The sequence below is a fragment of the Epinephelus fuscoguttatus genome, linkage group LG19 (assembly GCF_011397635.1).
Source record: "Epinephelus fuscoguttatus linkage group LG19, E.fuscoguttatus.final_Chr_v1".
NCBI lineage: Eukaryota > Metazoa > Chordata > Actinopteri > Perciformes > Serranidae > Epinephelus > Epinephelus fuscoguttatus.
The window spans coordinates 38977695-38996932 of NC_064770.1; the positions used below are offsets into that span (position 1 = coordinate 38977695).

At 42.2% G+C, this 19238-nt stretch overlaps 1 protein-coding gene across 3 annotated transcripts; it reads right to left on the reverse strand.

Moving 5' to 3' along the window:
* Window positions 1-472: 472 nt before the first annotated feature.
* On the reverse strand, window positions 473-14865 carry tnnt1 (troponin T type 1 (skeletal, slow)). Of its 3 annotated transcripts, none has more exons than XM_049561162.1 (11): window positions 14849-14862; window positions 10671-10691; window positions 10314-10335; window positions 10126-10186; window positions 7890-8006; window positions 7485-7562; window positions 6160-6273; window positions 5939-6048; window positions 4882-4972; window positions 827-867; window positions 473-706 (listed from the first exon to the last, which is right to left on the reverse strand). In XM_049561162.1, exons 5-11 carry the CDS (start codon window positions 7986-7988, stop codon window positions 661-663), a joined length of 579 nt encoding a protein of 192 aa, XP_049417119.1. In that variant the 5' UTR covers window positions 7989-8006; window positions 10126-10186; window positions 10314-10335; window positions 10671-10691; window positions 14849-14862; the 3' UTR covers window positions 473-660. The 3 variants fall into 3 exon arrangements, with proteins under 3 accessions (XP_049417119.1, XP_049417120.1, XP_049417118.1); XM_049561163.1 differs by lacking the exon at window positions 10671-10691 and adding an exon at window positions 12612-12632; XM_049561161.1 differs by lacking the exon at window positions 10671-10691 and having other exon boundaries at window positions 14849-14865.
* Window positions 14866-19238: the final 4373 nt, after the last annotated feature.

The following is a 19238-nucleotide window of genomic DNA, read 5'->3' on the forward strand; positions in this document are numbered from 1 at the left end:
AGACGTCTGTGGATAATTTGGCTCCTGGTAAAAACCTCCTAACGTCTGGATCTTAAGTTATCTGAGAAATAAATGTGAGCACACCCAGACACTGATATTTGGTTGAATGTAGGTTGTGACATCAGGTGACCAAAATTCAATGTCAAGACAATGTCTAACACCACACGAGAATACAGTGTTGGCTCGAATCATGGACAACACTCGCTGTCGTTAACCAAGCTGACGTTATACGACGGCACATTGGACTATAATTGGGCTGATATCATGTAGTGTGAACCCGACATTCATATCAAAGCAGAATCAGCGCTGTCTGACAGTTTGATTGCAGCTCACAGGCAGTGACTGACATGACTGACAACTGCGTTAGGGACAACTTTAAGACAAAAAAAATATTTAGTTGACCTTGCTTTTAAGGTTGTAAGTTCACAACTTCAAAATAATCCAATAACAATGTAACAGTGACAACTCCAAACTGAGTGCATGTCATTTTATTATCAATACATCTTATCAAGAAAGAGTCAATATCTGTCACACACACAGGAAACGCCAACAGAGCGGCTCTGGCACTAAGAAACCATGGAGAGGAAATATGTGATTCCTCTGTTCATATACTGCCTCCACTTCTTATCATCATCGTGTTTTTTGGAGGTTTTCTCTCCTTTATTTCCAGCGACCGCCCACCTTCCCTTTGCCATGGATCTTTTTACTGTAGGAAGGAGAGAGGAGGAAAGAGGAGGGAAGTAAGGAAGGATGTAACAAGGACTGGAGAAACAGATGAACAGCAGATTCATAGTCGATCACATTTAGTATAAAAATAAAGACTCACAATTTCTGAGCGTGTTGGATTCTGTTCAGCAGCACGATGATCTGCAGGAGGGAAACAAACAAAACTCAGAGATACAAAATTAAAACTCGTGATGAGAAAGATCTGGATTTCATGTGCAGCGCACACTTCATATCAGGTTAGGGAAAAAGTATTTCCTGCTGTAGGGATGAATAACATTATGTGTATTAAGGGTTATCATGTCTACCTCACAGGCCCGGGAAGTTCCCCAGTGGCCTGGCCCACAAGTGGTCTGCTCTGGCCTGCCTGTCTTTTTTTTTTTTTTTTTTTTTTTTTTTTAAGGTGCGCTGTGCAGCGCAGGTGGCCGTGCCGGCTGGCAGAAATGATAGGTGCTTGTCAGCATTTGTCACAACGATTGGTCAAAAAGGTTTTTTAGATTCAAGACGTGATTGGTTTGTTTCGCTTTCCGCCCGCCCCCAAATCAGTGCGCCTGTAAAGTGAGAGCAGCTTGGTTGTGGAGAGTCAGGTGGAGCAGAGAGCAGAGGGTGTGTACATGTGCCTGTGTGTGCAGACTGTGCAGTAGGAGCTCTGCAGCTCAGCTCAGCGCCATTGAGGAGGAGGCAGCCAAATGTCATAAACTTACAGATATGTTCAGAGCCCCCCCCCCCCCCGTGTGTGTGTGTGTCTGGTGTGTGTCTGTGTCTGTGTGTGTGTGTGTGTGTGTGTCTGTGTGTGTGAGAGAGACCATGGACCAACAGTAACTATGGTATGTGACCATAGCAACAGTAACCATGGTGTGTGTGACCATGGCAACAGTAACTATGGTGTGTGACCATGGCAACAGTAACTACGGTGTGTGTGACCATGGCAACAGTAACTATGGTGTGTGTGACCATGGCAACAGTAACTACGGTGTGTGACCATGGCAACAGTAACTATGGTGTGTATGACCATGGCAACAGTAACTACGGTGTGTGTGACCATGGCAACAGTAACTATGGTGTGTGACCATGGCAACAGTAACTACGGTGTATGACCATGGCAACAGTAACTACGGTGTGTGACCATGGCAACAGTAACTACGGTGTGTGACCATGGCAACAGTAACTACAGTGTGTGACCATGGCAACAGTGACTACGGTGTGTGAAAATGTCAACAGTAACTTCGGTGTGTGTGACCATGGCAACAGTAACTATGGTGTGTATGACCATGGCAACAGTAACTATGGTGTGTATGACCATGGCAACAGTAACTACGGTGTGTGTGACCATGGCAACAGTAACTACGGTGTGTGACCATGGCAACAGTAACTATGGTGTGTATGACCATGGCAACAGTAACTACGGTGTGTGTGACCATGGCAACAGTAACTACGGTGTGTGACCATGGCAACAGTAACTATGGTGTGTGACCATGGCAACAGTAACTACGGTGTGTGACCATGGCAACAGTAACTATGGTGTGTGTGACCATGGCAACAGTAACCATGGTGTGTGTGTGACCATGGCAACAGTAACTACGGTGTGTGTGACCATGGCAGCAGTAACTACGGTGTGTGACCATCGCAGCAGTAACTATGGTGTGTGTGACCATGGCAACAGTAACTACAGTGTGTGACCATGGCAACAGTGACTACGGTGTGTGAAAATGTCAACAGTAACTTCGGTGTGTGTGACCATGGCAACAGTAACTATGGTGTGTATGACCATGGCAACAGTAACTACGGTGTGTGTGACCATGGCAACAGTAACTACGGTGTGTGACCATGGCAACAGTAACTACGGTGTGTGTGACCATGGCAACAGTAACTACGGTGTGTGACCATGGCAACAGTAACTACGGTGTGTGTGACCATGGCAACAGTAACCATGGTGTGTGACCATGGCAACAGTAACTACGGTGTGTGACCATGGCAACAGTAACTACGGTGTGTGTGACCATGGCAACAGTAACTACGGTGTGTGTGACCATGGCAACAGTGACTACGGTGTGTGAAAATGTCAACAGTAACTTCGGTGTGTGTGACCATGGCAACAGTAACTATGGTGTGTATGACCATGGCAACAGTAACTACGGTGTGTGTGACCATGGCAACAGTAACTACGGTGTGTGACCATGGCAACAGTAACTACGGTGTGTGTGACCATGGCAACAGTAACTACGGTGTATGACCATGGCAACAGTAACTACAGTGTGTGTGACCATGGCAACAGTAACTATGGTGTGTGACCATGGCAACAGTAACTATGGTGTGTGACCATGGCAACAGTAACTACGGTGTCTGACCATGGCAACAGTAACTACGGTGTGTGTGACCATGGCAACAGTAACTATGGTGTGTGTGACCATGGCAACAGTAACCATGGTGTGTGTGTGACCATGGCAGCAGTAACTATGGTGTGTGTGACCATGGCAGCAGTAACTATGGTGTGTGTGACCATGGCAGCAGTAACCATGGTGTGTGTGTGACCATGGCAGCAGTAACTACGGTGTGTGACCATGGCAGCAGTAACTATGGTGTGTGTGACCATGGCAACAGTAACTATGGTGTGTGACCATGGCAACAGTAACTACGGTGTGTGTGACCATGGCAACAGTAACTATGGTGTGTGTGACCATGGCAACAGTAACTACGGTGTGTGACCATGGCAACAGTAACTACGGTGTGTGTGACCATGGCAACAGTAACCATGGTGTGTGTGTGTGTGTGTGTGTGTGTATGTGTGTGTCTGGCTATCTTTAAGGCTATGTTTGGTTTAAGGTTCATTGTGTAAAAGTGGGAAGCAAGCGGCCAGGTGTATGAATGTATGAATTAAAGCCAAGGCTTATTCTAGGTAGTTAAACGCAAAACGATTTTAATAGTTAAACGATTACATTCTTATTTGAACACATTCATAATATAATATATATAATATATATATATATAATATAATATAATATTCTATTTCACAAAGTCACAACAGTCACAACACTATTTTCTGTATTTTCATTTGCATGTAGGGTTACATGGCTGAAATGCACAACCTGCTGACCTTCTAAGGCAGTGATGTTTTGGGTCCCAACCCATGAGTGGGTAACAGCAGAGGTCCAGGCGCCACACTAAACACTTTTTATGGAGAAAAAGATGCATACATGATACTATTTTAAGGCTATGTTTAGCTAAAGCTATGTTTATTTGATTTTAAATAAAAGTCACAGCACTTTATTTTCTATATTATAATGTGCATGTAGGTTACAGCTGTAACTTTGAAACACAAATTGAAACAGAACTGTGTGATTGTTTTATTGTTTAAATGAAAATCTCACTAAGATTTTGACCTGCCTTTGTCTTTCATTTGATCACTGCAGTATCTTTGAAGACTGAAAAAGGGAATACTATATTGATGACTACTGACCAATACACAGAAACATTTTACTTATTTCACCTTTGCACACCTTTGCACACCTTTGCACACTGCACAAAATATTTGGTAGGTCTTCCTGGGTCAAAAATGAAACAGTCTGGGGACCCCTCTTAAGGACAGACTCTTACCTGTCTAAGTTCAGAAGTTTTCAGTATCTATCTAATGTTGCTGAAATAAGATCAGATAAGTTGAAGTTGCTGCTGACTTATATTTTTACTTGTTTTACTGTAGCATTGAATATGTGATGACATCAAAATGATTTGCTGACAAAATAATACAGTCATGTTGTTTAGTTCAGCATAATACCCATTCATATAGTCCTGGTTTATTGAGGGGCACATCTGGTGAGGGTAGGGAAGAGGAAAGCACTGGACTGGAGGACTGTGAGTATTGTTGCTGTTACAGTTGTGTTTAATGGAGTTGTTGTGTGACTGTCAGTCTGGAATAATGAGCTTTGGTGATTACTTAGCCCATATGTGTGTCCGTGTGCACGTTCACGTGTGTGAGCATGTAATGTGTGGATTGGGTGGCCTGGGTGGATGCATGACTCCCGGCCTGAATTTTTGTCCCAGTCCGGCCCTGCCACCTCATCAGAAACTGGGGAGGGATTAAGAGGGATATTGGATTTCTCTGGAACGCTAACGTTTTAGCACATTAGCTAACGTTAGCTTCCATAGCAAAACAAACCGTACCTCATATTTCTGGTGCTTCATGTGCTCCATGTAATCAAACTTCTCAGACTCCAGCTGGTAGATCACGTTCCACATCTCCTGTGCTCGTTGCCTTGGAAACACAAAGACAAAAGCTTGAAATCATTTTAGCTTTTATTTGTTAATTTAGCTGCAACTGCTACTAAGTCAGGTTGTTTAGTTTATAATCGGGTAATATGATTGGCTACTGGGTGTTGTTTGAAATGATTTAAAGATCTTTTAAAAACAAGATGATTTTGGGAGTCAGAGTAGTTGCAGTTTATGCAGGTTCGTTGTACCAATCTTGTCCAGCAAAATGGGAACTGCCCATTGGTCCGACCATATTAAACCCATTGTTCCGAAATCATCATGATGCCCTGTGGTTAAGGTCTGGTTAGGTTTAGGCACAAAAACCACTTGGTTAGGGTCAGGAAAAGATCATGGTGTGGGTTAAAATGAAAAAGAAAGTGACAAACACATAAGCCGTGAGCCTGCTCCGCCTCAAGCCTTTCCCAGCTGACCCAGAGCCGGTCGCGGTGCACCATCAAGGCAGAAATACGCCCGCCGGGAGCCGTTCAGCACCGCGGAGAGCTCCCCACACAACCCCGACCCCAGAGTTAATAACAGGAGGTTATGGTGTTTCACTCTCTCCTCTCTATGACACTTGTATCTCGACCAGTAGCCTACTTTTGTTGCGTTGCTGATCCTCTATGGTACACAAATACAGTATAGCCTGGTATGGAGGGGGACGGACTTTGCCTCTGACGCCACACTAAGCCTAATTAGTTAAATCTATAAATGAATTAGTTAAATCATGTTCCAGGTTGTTCATACTCAGTTTATGATGTGAGATATGTGAATTAATTATTCTGTTGTTTGCACAGTTGTGTATAAACGCCAGGTTAACTTCAGAGAGCAGATGCTCCTGACTGTCGTTCAGGGTGAACCCACTGAGCCAAGGAACAGCGGGCTGAAATCTCAGAAGGTACGCTCATGACAGCTACTCTGTGTTTCTATGCCTGTGGCGAAGCTTTCTGAAGAACAGGTAGACGAGACTCACTTGAGGGCGTCCTCCCTCATGTTGTCGATGCCTAGTGGTTGCCGTCTGTCCATCAGCGTCTTCTTCTTGATCTCTCTGCCTGTCATACGCTTGCCTTTCCTCGACTCAGCCTGGGACACAACACACACAGTCATCCTCTGTATAATCATCATCATCATCATCATCATCATCATTATCATCATCATTATGATCTCTGCTGAGAGTAACAGCAGCTGTCTGACCTTCGCCAGGAAGCCTCCAAAGTTCGCTCCCATGCCAGACAGCACTTTCTTCTTCTTGAGGTCGTCATCAGCCTTCCTCTTGGCTTCCTCCTCCTCTTTCCTGTGACGCTCCTCCTGCCAGATGAAGAAGAATGAGGTGATGAAGGAGCAATGTTACATGCTGAACTGAAGGGGAGATTTTACGCTGTGTTGTACTGAGCAGATTGTTATGCCTTTTACTTACACACTCACCAGCCACTTTATTAGGTACACCTGTTCAACTGCTCGTTAACGCAATAGCTAATCAGCCAATCAGGTGTCAGCAGCTCATTAACATTTAGTCATGAAGACGAGCTGCTGAAGTTCAAACGGAGCATCAGAATGATGAAGAAAGGTGATTGAAGTGACTTTGAACGTGGCATGGTTGTTGGTGCCAGACGGGCTGGTCTGAGTATTTACTGGGATTTTCAGCACAACCATCTCTAGGGTTTACAGAGGATGGTCCCAAACAGAGAAAATATCCAGTGAGCCAAAATGCCTTGTTGATGCCAGAGGTCAGAGGAGAATGGCCAGACTGGTTCAAGATGATAGAAAGGCAACAGGAAGTCAAATAAGCACTGGTTCCAACCAAGGTGTGCAGAAGAGCATCTCTGAAGCAACAACACCTTGTCCAACCTTGAAGCAGATGGGCTACAGCAGCAGAAGACCACACCAGGTGCCACTCCTGTCAGCTAACAACAGGAAACTGAGGCTACAATTCACACGGGTTTTCTCACCAAAACTGGACAATAGAAGATTGGAAAAACCACATTCAGATGGAAGCATGGATCCATCCTGCCTTGTATCAACGCTTCAGGCTGCTGCTGCTACTGGTGGTGTAATGGTGTGGGGGAGATTTTCTTAGTACCAACTGAGCATGGTTTAAACACCACAGCCTACCTGAGTATTGTTGCTGAGCGTGTCCATCCCTTTATGACCACAGTGTACCCATCTTCTGATGGCTACTTCCAGCAGGATAACGCACCATGTCACAAAGCTCACATCATCTCAAACATGACAATGAGTTCACTGTACTCCAATGGCCTCCACAGTCACCAGATCTCAGTCCAGTAGAGCACCTTTGGGATGTGCTGGAACGGGAGATTCTCATCATGGATCAACTGTGTGATGTCATCATGTCAATATGGACCAACATCTCTGAGGAATGTTTCAGCACCTTGTTGAGTCTGTGACACCAAGAATTAAAAAGGGGATCCAACCTGGTACCAGCAAGGTGTACCTAATAAAGTGGCTCAGTGAGTGTATATCACAGTGTGGACAGAGTAATAAATGCGTGTGTGTGTTACCGCAATCCTGTTCTGCCTGTCCTTCTCCTTCTCTGCTCGAACCCTCTGGATCTCTGCTCTCTCTGACCGACGGCGCTCCTGAAGGACACCAAAGCAAAGAAACCATGAAATTATCCAATATATTAAACATGTAGCAACATTTGGATTAAAAAAATAGACCACATTACAGAGGGAATTTTGTATCACCTCATTTCTTATCTCTTTCAAAGATAACTGACAAATACATTTAATTATTTAGGAACAACGTAAACTTTCTGCCACTGCTGTGAAGAAACAATCGGACTTTTGACACGGCAGTAAAACCATGTTCTCCTGTCGCTGTTCAGTTTCTGTTTCCACTTGATCATGTCTTTAATGTTCCATTCATATTTCCACATTCACCAGAAAGTATCAGAGAGAACTTACGATTCGTTCCTTGAGGCCGATGAGCTCCTCCTCGTCCTTCTTTCTCTGCTCAAAATGGACGTCAATCAGAGTATGCAGCTCCAGTAAGTCCTTCTCCATACGCTTCCTGTGGATGTCCTGGTTGGGAAAAAAATGGGAATTTATGGCTCAAATGGGTCTGATTATTTCACTACTGATACACCCTTTGGATTCATGTGTGTTTACAGAATTAATTGCCTCCCAGTTCCTGTAATTAATTTAAGTTCTTGGATAGAAATTATTAGCAATGCTATTTGTGCAAAGACCTGCTTCTTCTGCGTTAGAGGGGAGTGGGCGTTACAGGAAGATAGATTTGTGCGTCGTCAGCATAGCAATGATAATCCATGTGGTATTTTAATAGGGCTGCAACCAACCAAAAAAGATTGGTCAACTGAAATTGTACCATCTCCTCAACCAACTGATTCATGGATGGTGTAAAAAAAATCTGCACATTATCTCTAGATTTCTTAGAGCCCCAGCACACTGAGTGAATTCTACCTGGTGGCATATTTTTCCTGTCACAGAACTCGACATTAACACTTGCCCAGAGCAAGTTAACCCTGTGTTCATGCAAGCAAAAGGCCTCAGGTGTAAATTAAATGTGATGTCTACTGTAATATTATCTGGAAATACACCGAGTCAGGACTGATGACAAAAATCTGACATGCTGGACACTATAAAAGGTAACTCTTGGGTTGACGATGTCATATTCAACATAAGATTACTAACGTTTTATATCTCTGTAATGCTCCTGGTCCTGGCATTCATGTGGATGCCACTTGACACGCACCACCCGAACACCAATAAGACCAATACAACCCCTCATGGCAACTGCACTCCCTGATCGCAGTGTGCCCCCCCCCCCCAGGCAGCACAATGAACCATGCCACCCCATAAAAACTGCTCAGGAATCAGAATCAGTATCAGCTTTATTCGCCAAGTACGTGTATACATACGAGGAATTTGACTCCAGTAGACTTGCTCTCAATGTACCAGAAATGACTGTACACAAATGTAATGGCCTGAGGGACATGACTGAGAGCTCAAGGCGTCAACCTGGCCTCCAATTCCCCCAGATCCCAATCCGATCAAATGTCCATTGGGCATGCTGGTACCTTACCTCCCAACCCACAGGACTCAAAGAATCCTTTGACCATGCCTTGGTGCCAGACAACACAGGACACCCACAGAGGTCCTGTCTCCTTGCCTCGACAGGTCAGAGGCCCCACCGTAGATCGGACTTGGCTTTGACCTGTCGAGGCCCGGACAAAGGACCTCCGGGGCACCGGTTTGTCCCACAAATGCGTGATCAGATTGGGATCTGGGGAATTTGAAAGCTAGACTGATGCGTTGAGCTCCTTGTCGTGTTCCTTGGACCATTCCTGAGCAGTTTTTGCGGTTTGGTATGATGCACTGCCTTGCTGAAGAGCTACCGTTGCAATCAGTAGGGGTACTTGGTCTATGACAATGTTTAGGTGGGTGGAGTGCCTAAAGGGGCTCCACATGAATGCCAGGACCAAAGGTTTCCCAGCAAAACATTGCATTGTAATGAAATGGTCGATGTAATTCGCTTCACCTGTCAGTGTTTTCATGTTATGTCAGATCGGTATATGTAATCCAGCCTTGAACTGCAGTGTCTTTTGGGGGACTTAGTAACATGAAATAAAACTTGTCTCTGCCATTAGCAGTCCAATCACAGTGTAGAAGGGACAGGACAAATACCACAAAGAACAACCATCATAGAGGCGCTGAACATCAACAGCTGCCCTCTCAAGCTGGGAAAAGAAAGGCTTTGGCATACACATGGCCTTATTACATTAACACAGTGACTGATTGGCCAATGAGAATTTGGTCAGTTAAAAGCATATTGACCAACAAATGGACCAACCAGAATATGACAGTCCTATTTTTTTTGAATATGTGACCAAATGGCAGACACAAAACAAAAGTGGTCCAAGTAGTGTTCCCTGTGGAACACCAGATCTGACCATGGAGCAGGAAGAAACTACTCTGTGTAAAACACTTTGTGTTCAATCGCTCTGATATGAGCGGAACCAGGCAAACTAACAAAATAGATATCTCGAATTAATACTTTGTTCGGTTTATAACTGAGCTGTATTTTATCAAGCTACAACATTATCAGTCGTGGTTTTGATTATATTTATGATGCAGCTGCAAAGTAAATAAAAAGTTAAAAAATTAAACGGATCTGACTCACATCAAAATCCACCCTCTCACCCTCAGGAATCTTTGGAGGGGCCAGCTGAGGCACCAGAGGTCTGAAGAACAAAAGGAAGAATTTTGAGAGAATATTTAGAAATATCAAAAATAACATTAAGAAAAGTATTTTTTACACAGACAAAAATAACTACTGGATGCAAACATGATAAAAAAGGAAGAACATACTTGGGTTTGGGGCGCTCCTCCTCTAATGATGAAAAAGAGAAAGACAAGTAAAAAATATATAAATGATCATATTGGTAAAAATGTTTCCCCCAAACACGTGAAAGGACAAATCTTCAGGTCATTAATGAAGCTATTAATGTGACTGAAAGCACAGCAAGCGTGGGACTGAGGACGTGTAAGCTTTGCTGTTAAAAGTCGAGTCCAGTGGCTGTCGATCATTTTAATATGTTAGCTCATTATTTGAGGTAAAACATAAACGTCTTCATTTGCCAACGGGGTGCTGAGATGAGGGAAAAAATCAGGACTGCAGGGCCTTTTTGGGAACCTTCAGGGAACCACACATCTACTATTTCTCACCTTCCTCCTGGGCGTCTTGATCTGATGGACCAGCCACATGAAGACAGAATGAAAGATGGAAGGAGGGTGACAAAAATAACACATGGAGCAACGTAAGAGTCAATAATGATGGGCGAAGAAGTACATGAGGAATGCAAGGGAATAGAAAAAAGTAAAGAGGAGGAGAGGGAGCAAGGAAGAAAGGATGGGAGTATGGAAGGAACGTTAACCAGCTGCTAGCCATGGCTTTGTATTTATAATTTAGTCTGCTGTCAGCCCTAGAGTGGTCTCCTTTGGTCTGAATCAGGGACTCATGTTGTTCCAAAGTTGTATAATTGCCTAGAGTTGGTTGGTGTTCTCACGGCAGCATTTACAAGAGGACCAGATCAAATGCCTTGTGTGAGAAAGCTGCTCTTGATTGGTCAGAATTTCCATGTGGGAAAAATCCAGGAAGTAAAGCAAACGTTGAAGAAGAGTACACTTGCAAGATAAATGTGACACTTTCTAATGTCACAATGGAGGGACAACTACGCAGGTTGATTTTAGCGCTGCTCATCGTGGACTATATTGCTGTCATTGTTCATTTTAGTCAAAGCATACAGTTTGAAAACGAGGCAAACGCGGCTCCAACTAGAAAACAATGTTTTGATGCATTGGATGTGCTGAATGTGCATATTAAGGCAGTACAGGAGGTTCAGATTGACTTTGGCATATTATCTCACCGCAAACGAACCTCTTCAAGAAGGTCTCAGTCCGGTTGTTTGGTTGCTACCCAAGTGCAACTGCTGCATTCACACCTGCCCAAACGAACCGCCCTGAGGGGGCGAACCAACTTGAGTTCGATTAAACCGAACTAAACAGGGCAGGTGTGAAAGCACACTAAGTCATGAGAGTGGTATCAATCTTCAGGTGTAGCTCTCTCTGAGAAGCATATTTCACAAGATGTTTAACTATTGCTTTGAAACTTCATTTCCCATCATGCAACGAGAGCCACACCATTGGCTGTGGGAAACATAGTTTTATGGAACATTCTGCAAGCACTCAATCATTTGCACGTATTCATAATGCACGTATGAATACTTTTGTACATGCAGATTGGAGAATTACAGATTGAAACATTTCTTTGAGGTGAAATTTATATATTTATTTATAAATTAATATATTAATATATATTAATTACATATATATATATTTATATTTTTATTTTTATTTATTTATATAAATTTTGGTTGAATCACAATGTTACGGCCAAAGAATCACAATCTAGCCATCTGGCACACCTTCTCTCCTTCAAGACGGCAAACTTAATGGTCCTGAATGCATAGAAAACCACTGCAAGTCAATTATTTGTAGATATATTTTACCCTTGCGTGTGCTCTAAAACATGATACAACTTTAATCACTGAGGATTAAATCTTCTGGAAAGTATTATAAGAACTAAAACTCACGTCTGAGCATATGCATAATCACACGTCAGAATACTGACCGCGGTTGCAGCTGTGGAAATGGGTCAAAATTGTACTGAACGTTTAAAGTTGAAACATGATCTTAAAACAAAGCTGCACAACAGTTGACTATAATATTTATATCTTACATTTAGAGATCATGAACAAGTGTCGCCAAATATCAGCAAGCAGACACAGAGCAACATTAGTATTTATTGGAGATGTGTTTCTGGTCATGTCATGGATGTAAGTCCAGTATTGACCCCTGTTTTAGATTTATTTTGGCCATTCCTGAGAAATATGTTTGTTTCTTATTCATATTTAATGCACCACTCTTCACCAGTTTGCTGCTCCCTTTTCTGTCCCCAACTTTGATCATTTTAATATGTTAGCTCATTATTTGAGGTAAAACATGAACATCGTTGTTTGCCATCGTAGTGCTGAGAAGAGGGAAAAAATCAGGACTGAGGGGCCTTTTTGGGAACCTTTAGGGAACCACACATCTACTATTTCTCACCTTCCTCCTGGGCGTCTTGATCTGATGGACCAGCCACATGAAGACGGGATGAAAGATGGAAGGAGGGTGACAAAAATAACACATGGAGCAACGTAAGAGTCAATAATGATGGGCGAAGAAGTACATGAGGAATGCAAAACAGGAAAAAACAAGTGAAAATGTAGGAACGAAAAGAGGGAAAGGAGGAAGGTAGCAAAGAGAGTTGAGATGAGAATGAAATACATCAAGAAGACATGAAGATGTAAAGAACCAAAGGAAGGAAGGAGGGAATTACACGCCACATGATCGAAAGGCAAAAATGAAAAAATAAAAAATCAAAAACAAAGTGACAAATCAAAGATAGAGAAAAAAACATGTGGAGAAAAGAAGGGAAGAGGGGGAATGATCAAAAGAAGTCCCAAGTTAATATCAGATACTGCTCAGGCAGCAAGCTTAAAGAAATAGTTAGACATTTTGGAAAATATGCTGATTCGTCTTCTTGCTGAGAGTTAGATCAGAAGATTGAAGCCACTCCTACAGTCAGGCCTAATATGAGGCAATCGCCAGCAGCTGGTTAGCTTAGCTTAGCACAAAGACTGGAAACAGCTGGCCTGGCTCTGTCCAAAGGTGAAAACTTCTGTCTATCAGCAGCTAAAGCTCATTAATTTAGGTGCTGGTAGCTAGCAAGCTGTGTTCCTCTGTTTACAGCATTTGTGCTACGCTAACCAGCTACTAGCTGTGGCTTCATATTTACAATGTAGGCTGCTTTCAGACCTAGAGTCGTCTCCTTTGGTCTGAATCAAAAGGGGCAAACGAACCTGAGTTCGACTGAACCAAATCAAACAGGGCAGGTGTGAAAGCACCCAGTCATGAGAGTGGGATCAATCTTTCTGTATAACTCTCTCTAAGAAGCATATTTCACAAAATGTTTAATTATTGCTTTTAAACTTAATTTCCCATCATGCAATGAGAGCCACACCATTGGCTGTGGGAAACGTAGTTTTGTGGAACATTCTGCGAGCACTCATAATCATATGCACGTATTCACAATGCACGTCTGGATAATTTTGTACATGCAGAATGAGTTTTACTGATAGAAACATTTCTCAGAGGTAAAGTTTATCTCATTGGTTGAACCTCAATGTTACGGCCAAAGACTCACAATCTAGCCATCTGGCACACCTTCTCTCCTTCAAAACCAAGAACTTAATGGTCCTGAATGTATAGAAAGCCACTGCAAGTCAATTATTTGTAGATATATTTTACCCTTGCGTGTGCTCTGGTTTTAACTTTGTCGCAAACTTTGTCTGTCGATGTGTTTGATACTGACTTTGTCTGTCACTATCTTTGTAAGTTGCTAATTTGTCTAGCTAACTTTGTCGCTACATCTGTCTGTCACTAACTTTGTTTGATGCTAGTTTGTCTGTTGCTAACTTTGTAAGTTGCTAATTTGTCTCTAGCTAACTTTGTCGCTACATTTGTCACTAACTTTGTTTGATGTTAACTTAGTGCATTGCTAACTTTGTCGCTAACTTTGTAAGTTGATCATTTGTGTGATGCTAACTTTGTTGCTACATTTGTCTGTCACTAACTTTGTTGTTGCTAATTTGTCTGTTGCTAACTTTGATGCTAACTTTGTCTGTTCCTAACATGAAAGTAGAGTTTATCAAAATCAAAACAGTGAGCTAAAAGAAGCTAAAACACCCAGTGTTATTGAGGAGAATTGCAGTTGGTTGACAGCCTAACTCTCTGTGGGTTCATCACCACAAGAAATGTTTTACATTACATAAGATCATTTGATTCACTGTTAGTATTTAAAAAAAGTTAATTGCAGATTTAAATCCTTTGAAAATAATTCAAAATAGAATGAGACACTTCTTCTAAAGCAGAAAGGACTATAGAAATATCACATATCAGATGTTTATACCTTTAAAACACTGGCTGCAACATCAGAGAAAAGCAGTGAAATGTTTACAACACTGAGGTAATGAAACTACCCTCATGGTTTTATCATTAGTGTGAAACAGTAGTTAACAAGTAAAGGCAATTTAATTCATCACTTACATTTGGTATTAAAATACTGTGAAGGTAAAAGGTATATTGAGATTGTCCCATAGTGGTCCAGGTGTGATTTAAAATAAAATATGCCTCAGGTTCTTTTCTTTATCTAGAATAAGATACATCTTTCACCTGCACTGGGTTTTAGGGCTGGTCATAAAAGGTATGTAAACGTGTGAATGATGTGACTGTCGCCTTACCTTGGTACTCATGGTGCTCTGATACCACCAACCAGCACAGCGTCAGCCAATGGGAAAGCAGGATAAAGAGGAAGGTGACAGGTCAGAGTTAGTACAGCCTTACCTTAAATTAATATTACTGGTAATCAAAAATGGGGTTGTCGGCAGCGTTCTTTAGCTGCTGTTCTTCAGCGAGATGCTGTTGGCTCTCATCATGGCACTCTAGCAACATTTTTCAGAAACTTGACGTACCTTTAAAAATTGACCCCATTTTGTTTGCCTCGCTCTCAAAACTTGCGGCAACTTGTAAAATACATAGTTGGAGTTTCCCCCACATCCTTTAACCTCCTGAGACCCTGTGTCCACATATGAGGACATCACATTTTGGGTTTACTTGACCTTATACTTCATTCTTCTTAACTTAGACCTGTTGTCCTCGTTCGTGGACACTTTTTTGTGCCATATAGTGGTAGTAAGAGCACAATACATAATCCATCTAAACACAGGATGGCAGCCATCTCTGCTAAGTCAATCCTGACATAAAAGCGGACAAGATCCAAAACCTGATCACATTTTATGGTTGAAACTAATGTCTGTAGTTTGATATGGCAACAAATTTGCCCAATTTTAGCAACAATGACAAGTTCAGACGCTGTTAATTAGAAAACTGGAAGACACTGAGAGTTATTATTGTCTAGTGTGAGGACATTTGGGACTTAATTATCATTGACAGTGCTGGGTTTTTTATATTTATTGAGTCCTACTGATTCCAAATAGCTAGGAAAAATTAAAAATGCACAGCAAACAAAAGTTCAGGTCTCAGGAGGTTAATGCAACCACATAAAACTCCTGTTTCCAGGATAAATAAAATGCTTGCTTGCACTTCAGCTGATAAACTTTGTCTTTACCTGCCGCCATTTTCTTTCAAGTGCCCAATTGGTAGCACGCAGGTGGAACTCTCAACAGACTAAATTAACTAACCCGACATGGAATGCAATGTTGCCTCGTCTAAAGCATTATCATGGTGGTGATACCAATTGATAACAGGCATTTAATGGACTGGTAACAATCGTAACGAGTGAAACTAACACAGATATGAAGAAGAGAGGGAACAATTGCTGTGATCTTTGAGCAACTCATCCTCACTCCGACCTCGTCACATATCAGTGTTTGGTCATGGACTTTCCACGTCCACATAGGACGTCCAAGGTACCCTGGGTGTGTTGGTTGTTGATGTTCTGGGATGCCGTGTTAACTTCAGCCTGTTACATACATTGTCTGTTTTCAAAATACACTTCTGTTTTGTCAGGAAATATAAACGCACTATGTCGCTATAACGCCTCAAATTGATGTTTTTTTCACTTCAACAACAAACACACGTGGTTACGTTTAGGAAAAACCCAAAGAACAGGGTTTGACTTTACAATCTCACAGGAAGTAAACACTGGCCTCCCAGGTGAAAGTCCATGGTTTTTGGACCCAACCACCACCCCTCCCACCTACCCTACACAGACTTCCGCCACCTTAACTCATATTGTTGTCCCACCATGTTTCCCCCGTGATGCTGCCGGATGCCATTAAACAACGGTGACCAGCTGTGCAGCATGCTGACATGAAAGGATGGCTGCTGGAAGGTCAACAAGGAAAGATGAACACTTAATCACAGTCGCGACCTTTTCAATTTCTTGCTCTTAACATCTTTTGTATAATCTTTTCAACACCAAACCAATTTTATCTCCGCAGTGAGAGATGATGCTTCACTCACATGACAGTGAGATCAAGAACATTCAGCAGAATATGAACATGTACAAGAACCCTGTCAGGAGGAGAAAAAAATCAATAACAAAATAATAAAATACTGTAATAATTAAGTTTTTAGATTAACTGGGCAAATTGCGTACGTGGTTGAAAAATCGTCAGGCATGATCACAGTTTGAAGAAGTGATGAACCGATTAGTCATTTAAAGCTGAGGCAGGCAGTTTAATTTTGGCAGCATTGTGCAAAACTCCCATAAAAATTTGAGCATATTATGATTAAAGTGTTCTGGGAGAAGACTAGACTTCTGCACCTCCTCTTGTCTCTGTTTTCAGGCTTTAAAAAATCACGACCAATCACAGGTCATTTCAGAGAGAGAGTGCTCCTATTGGGAGTTCCTAATTCTATTGATCCTGCATTGGCAGCAACTGCATTCACTGCAAAGCAACCTAAACAAAGAAAGATTAACTGATCCAAAAAAAAGTGTCTGACAATAAACTTTATAAAACATACGTCAATATCGACCAGAAAACGTTGCTAATACTTTAGCATTCTGCTAACCCACGGCTGCGGCTTTAAGCTCACATTTATGTAGCTAACGTTAGCTAGAGCCCTGTTCAAAATGAGACTGAACTTTTTGATAGATGTCAGTGTTTGAGCCACGACAAAGGCCAAAACTTGGCCTTAAACTGACGCTAAGATTTGTTGTTTTAGCCGATTTCCAGAAAACTTGGAGAGGAGAGGAGAGGAGTAAGGTGTCAGCAGTCAGTGACGGAATAAAACAGTCAATAAAACAGGTTTTTCAATGATTGTTAGTCCCTTAAACCACAAATTAAATCAAATAAAACTTTATTTATATAGCACTTTTCATACATTAAAAATGTAGCATAAAGTGCTTCACAAAATATAAACATACAACAAAAACACTACATACATTTTGAAAACCCGCCCCTCCCACCCCCGCATATAAACACACACACACACACACACACACACACACACGCACTCAGTCAATATAGTCAGTATAGTAACATGGCTGGGCACTGAGGAACCAGGTGAGGAAAAACTACCTTCTGTATGGGGAGCTCATCCACACTGAGAGGCGCCATAGCCGACGGCCACAGGGAGCGCCGCCGCAGAGACCACCCCGACCCAGATAGACCAGGGTAGACTCCACACATGGTGCAGAGCCTCCCAGTCCTCCAGACCTAAGGGATCCCCAGGATGATGTCCCCGCGGGCAGACCGGACACACCTCTCAGTGCGGAGGCCCCCCATGAGGAAACACTGGAGCTAAAAACTAAAAACTATAAGACTAAAAGCCAATATGATAAGATAAAACAAGTATGAGATAAAATAATGATAAAATGCATTAATGCAAGATTAAAAAATTAATAATAATAAATAAATGAATTAATTAAATTTAAATTTAAAATGAAGATTTAGAAATATAATAATAAAATGTATAAAGATTTAAAAATAAATAATTTAAAAGCATTAGAGATTAAAATAACATATAATAGAAGAATAAAGAGGTGAGTCTTGAGCCTCCTTTTAAAAACATCAACAGTCTGTGCAGACCTGATGTTCTGCGGCAGGCTGTTCCATAAGTGAGGGCCATAATGGCTGAATGCAGCCTCCCCGTGGGTTTTTGTTCTGACTTTTGGAACGATTAAAAGGCCGGTGCCGGAGGACCTCGGGATCCGCGAGGGTTGATATGATAAAAGCAGGTCAGCTAAATAAGATGGCCCAAGACCGTTAAGACATTTAAAACACACGGGGGAGTCAATGCAGTGATTTTAAAACCGGTGTCCCTGAGCATAGTTATAAATGTCTACACAAAATATTAGGCTTATTGGTCCAGTAGTTTGCAAGATTAGCTGTGGACAGATAGAAAACTCTCACACACCTATACACACAGAGGCAACCGCATGATCCGATGAAGTTTACACCTGGCCGGTAATTATTATATAAAGAAAAGATACTGACTGCCTGGATTAAACATATTTAACAACCCGGTATCACTCTGAAGTCGTCTAAAAGTGTTGGCTTAGGCATTGACTTACGGCGTCAGACCCTGATGAAAAAGCTGTCCTTTCACGTCAGCGTGGTACACGGCCAGTTGCCACTTGTTTACGTCATGGAGAAAGGCTGCTGGACAACAACAAAAGTTAAGGCCGCAGAAGTTCAAGTGAGGCGGGTAGGAGGGGTGGTGGATGGGTCCAACAACTTTGACCCAGGAGGCCAGTGTTCCCTTCCCGTAAGAATCTACAGCCAAACCCTGTTCTTTTTTCCTAAACCTAACCATGTCAATTCACAGTGTTGTGCCGTCATAGTGCGTTTATTTTGAAAGAGACTGTATGTAAACCCTAAATTTCCTGTGAAAATGGAAGTGTATCTTGAAAGAAGAGAATTTGACACGGTGTCCAAGAACGTCAGCGACCAACACACCCAGGGTACCTTGCATGTCGTATATGGAAGTCCACAGCCAAATGTTGATATGTAACGAGGTCAGAGTGAGAATGTGCTGATTTAAAGCCATATCAGGTGTTGGTAAACGCAGGCTTGGAGGCCCGGCTGTTCATAAGTACGTGAGTGAGTCATCATCTCTAAATCACAGGTGACCACAGCCTCTATTCTCCTGTGATTAATCACG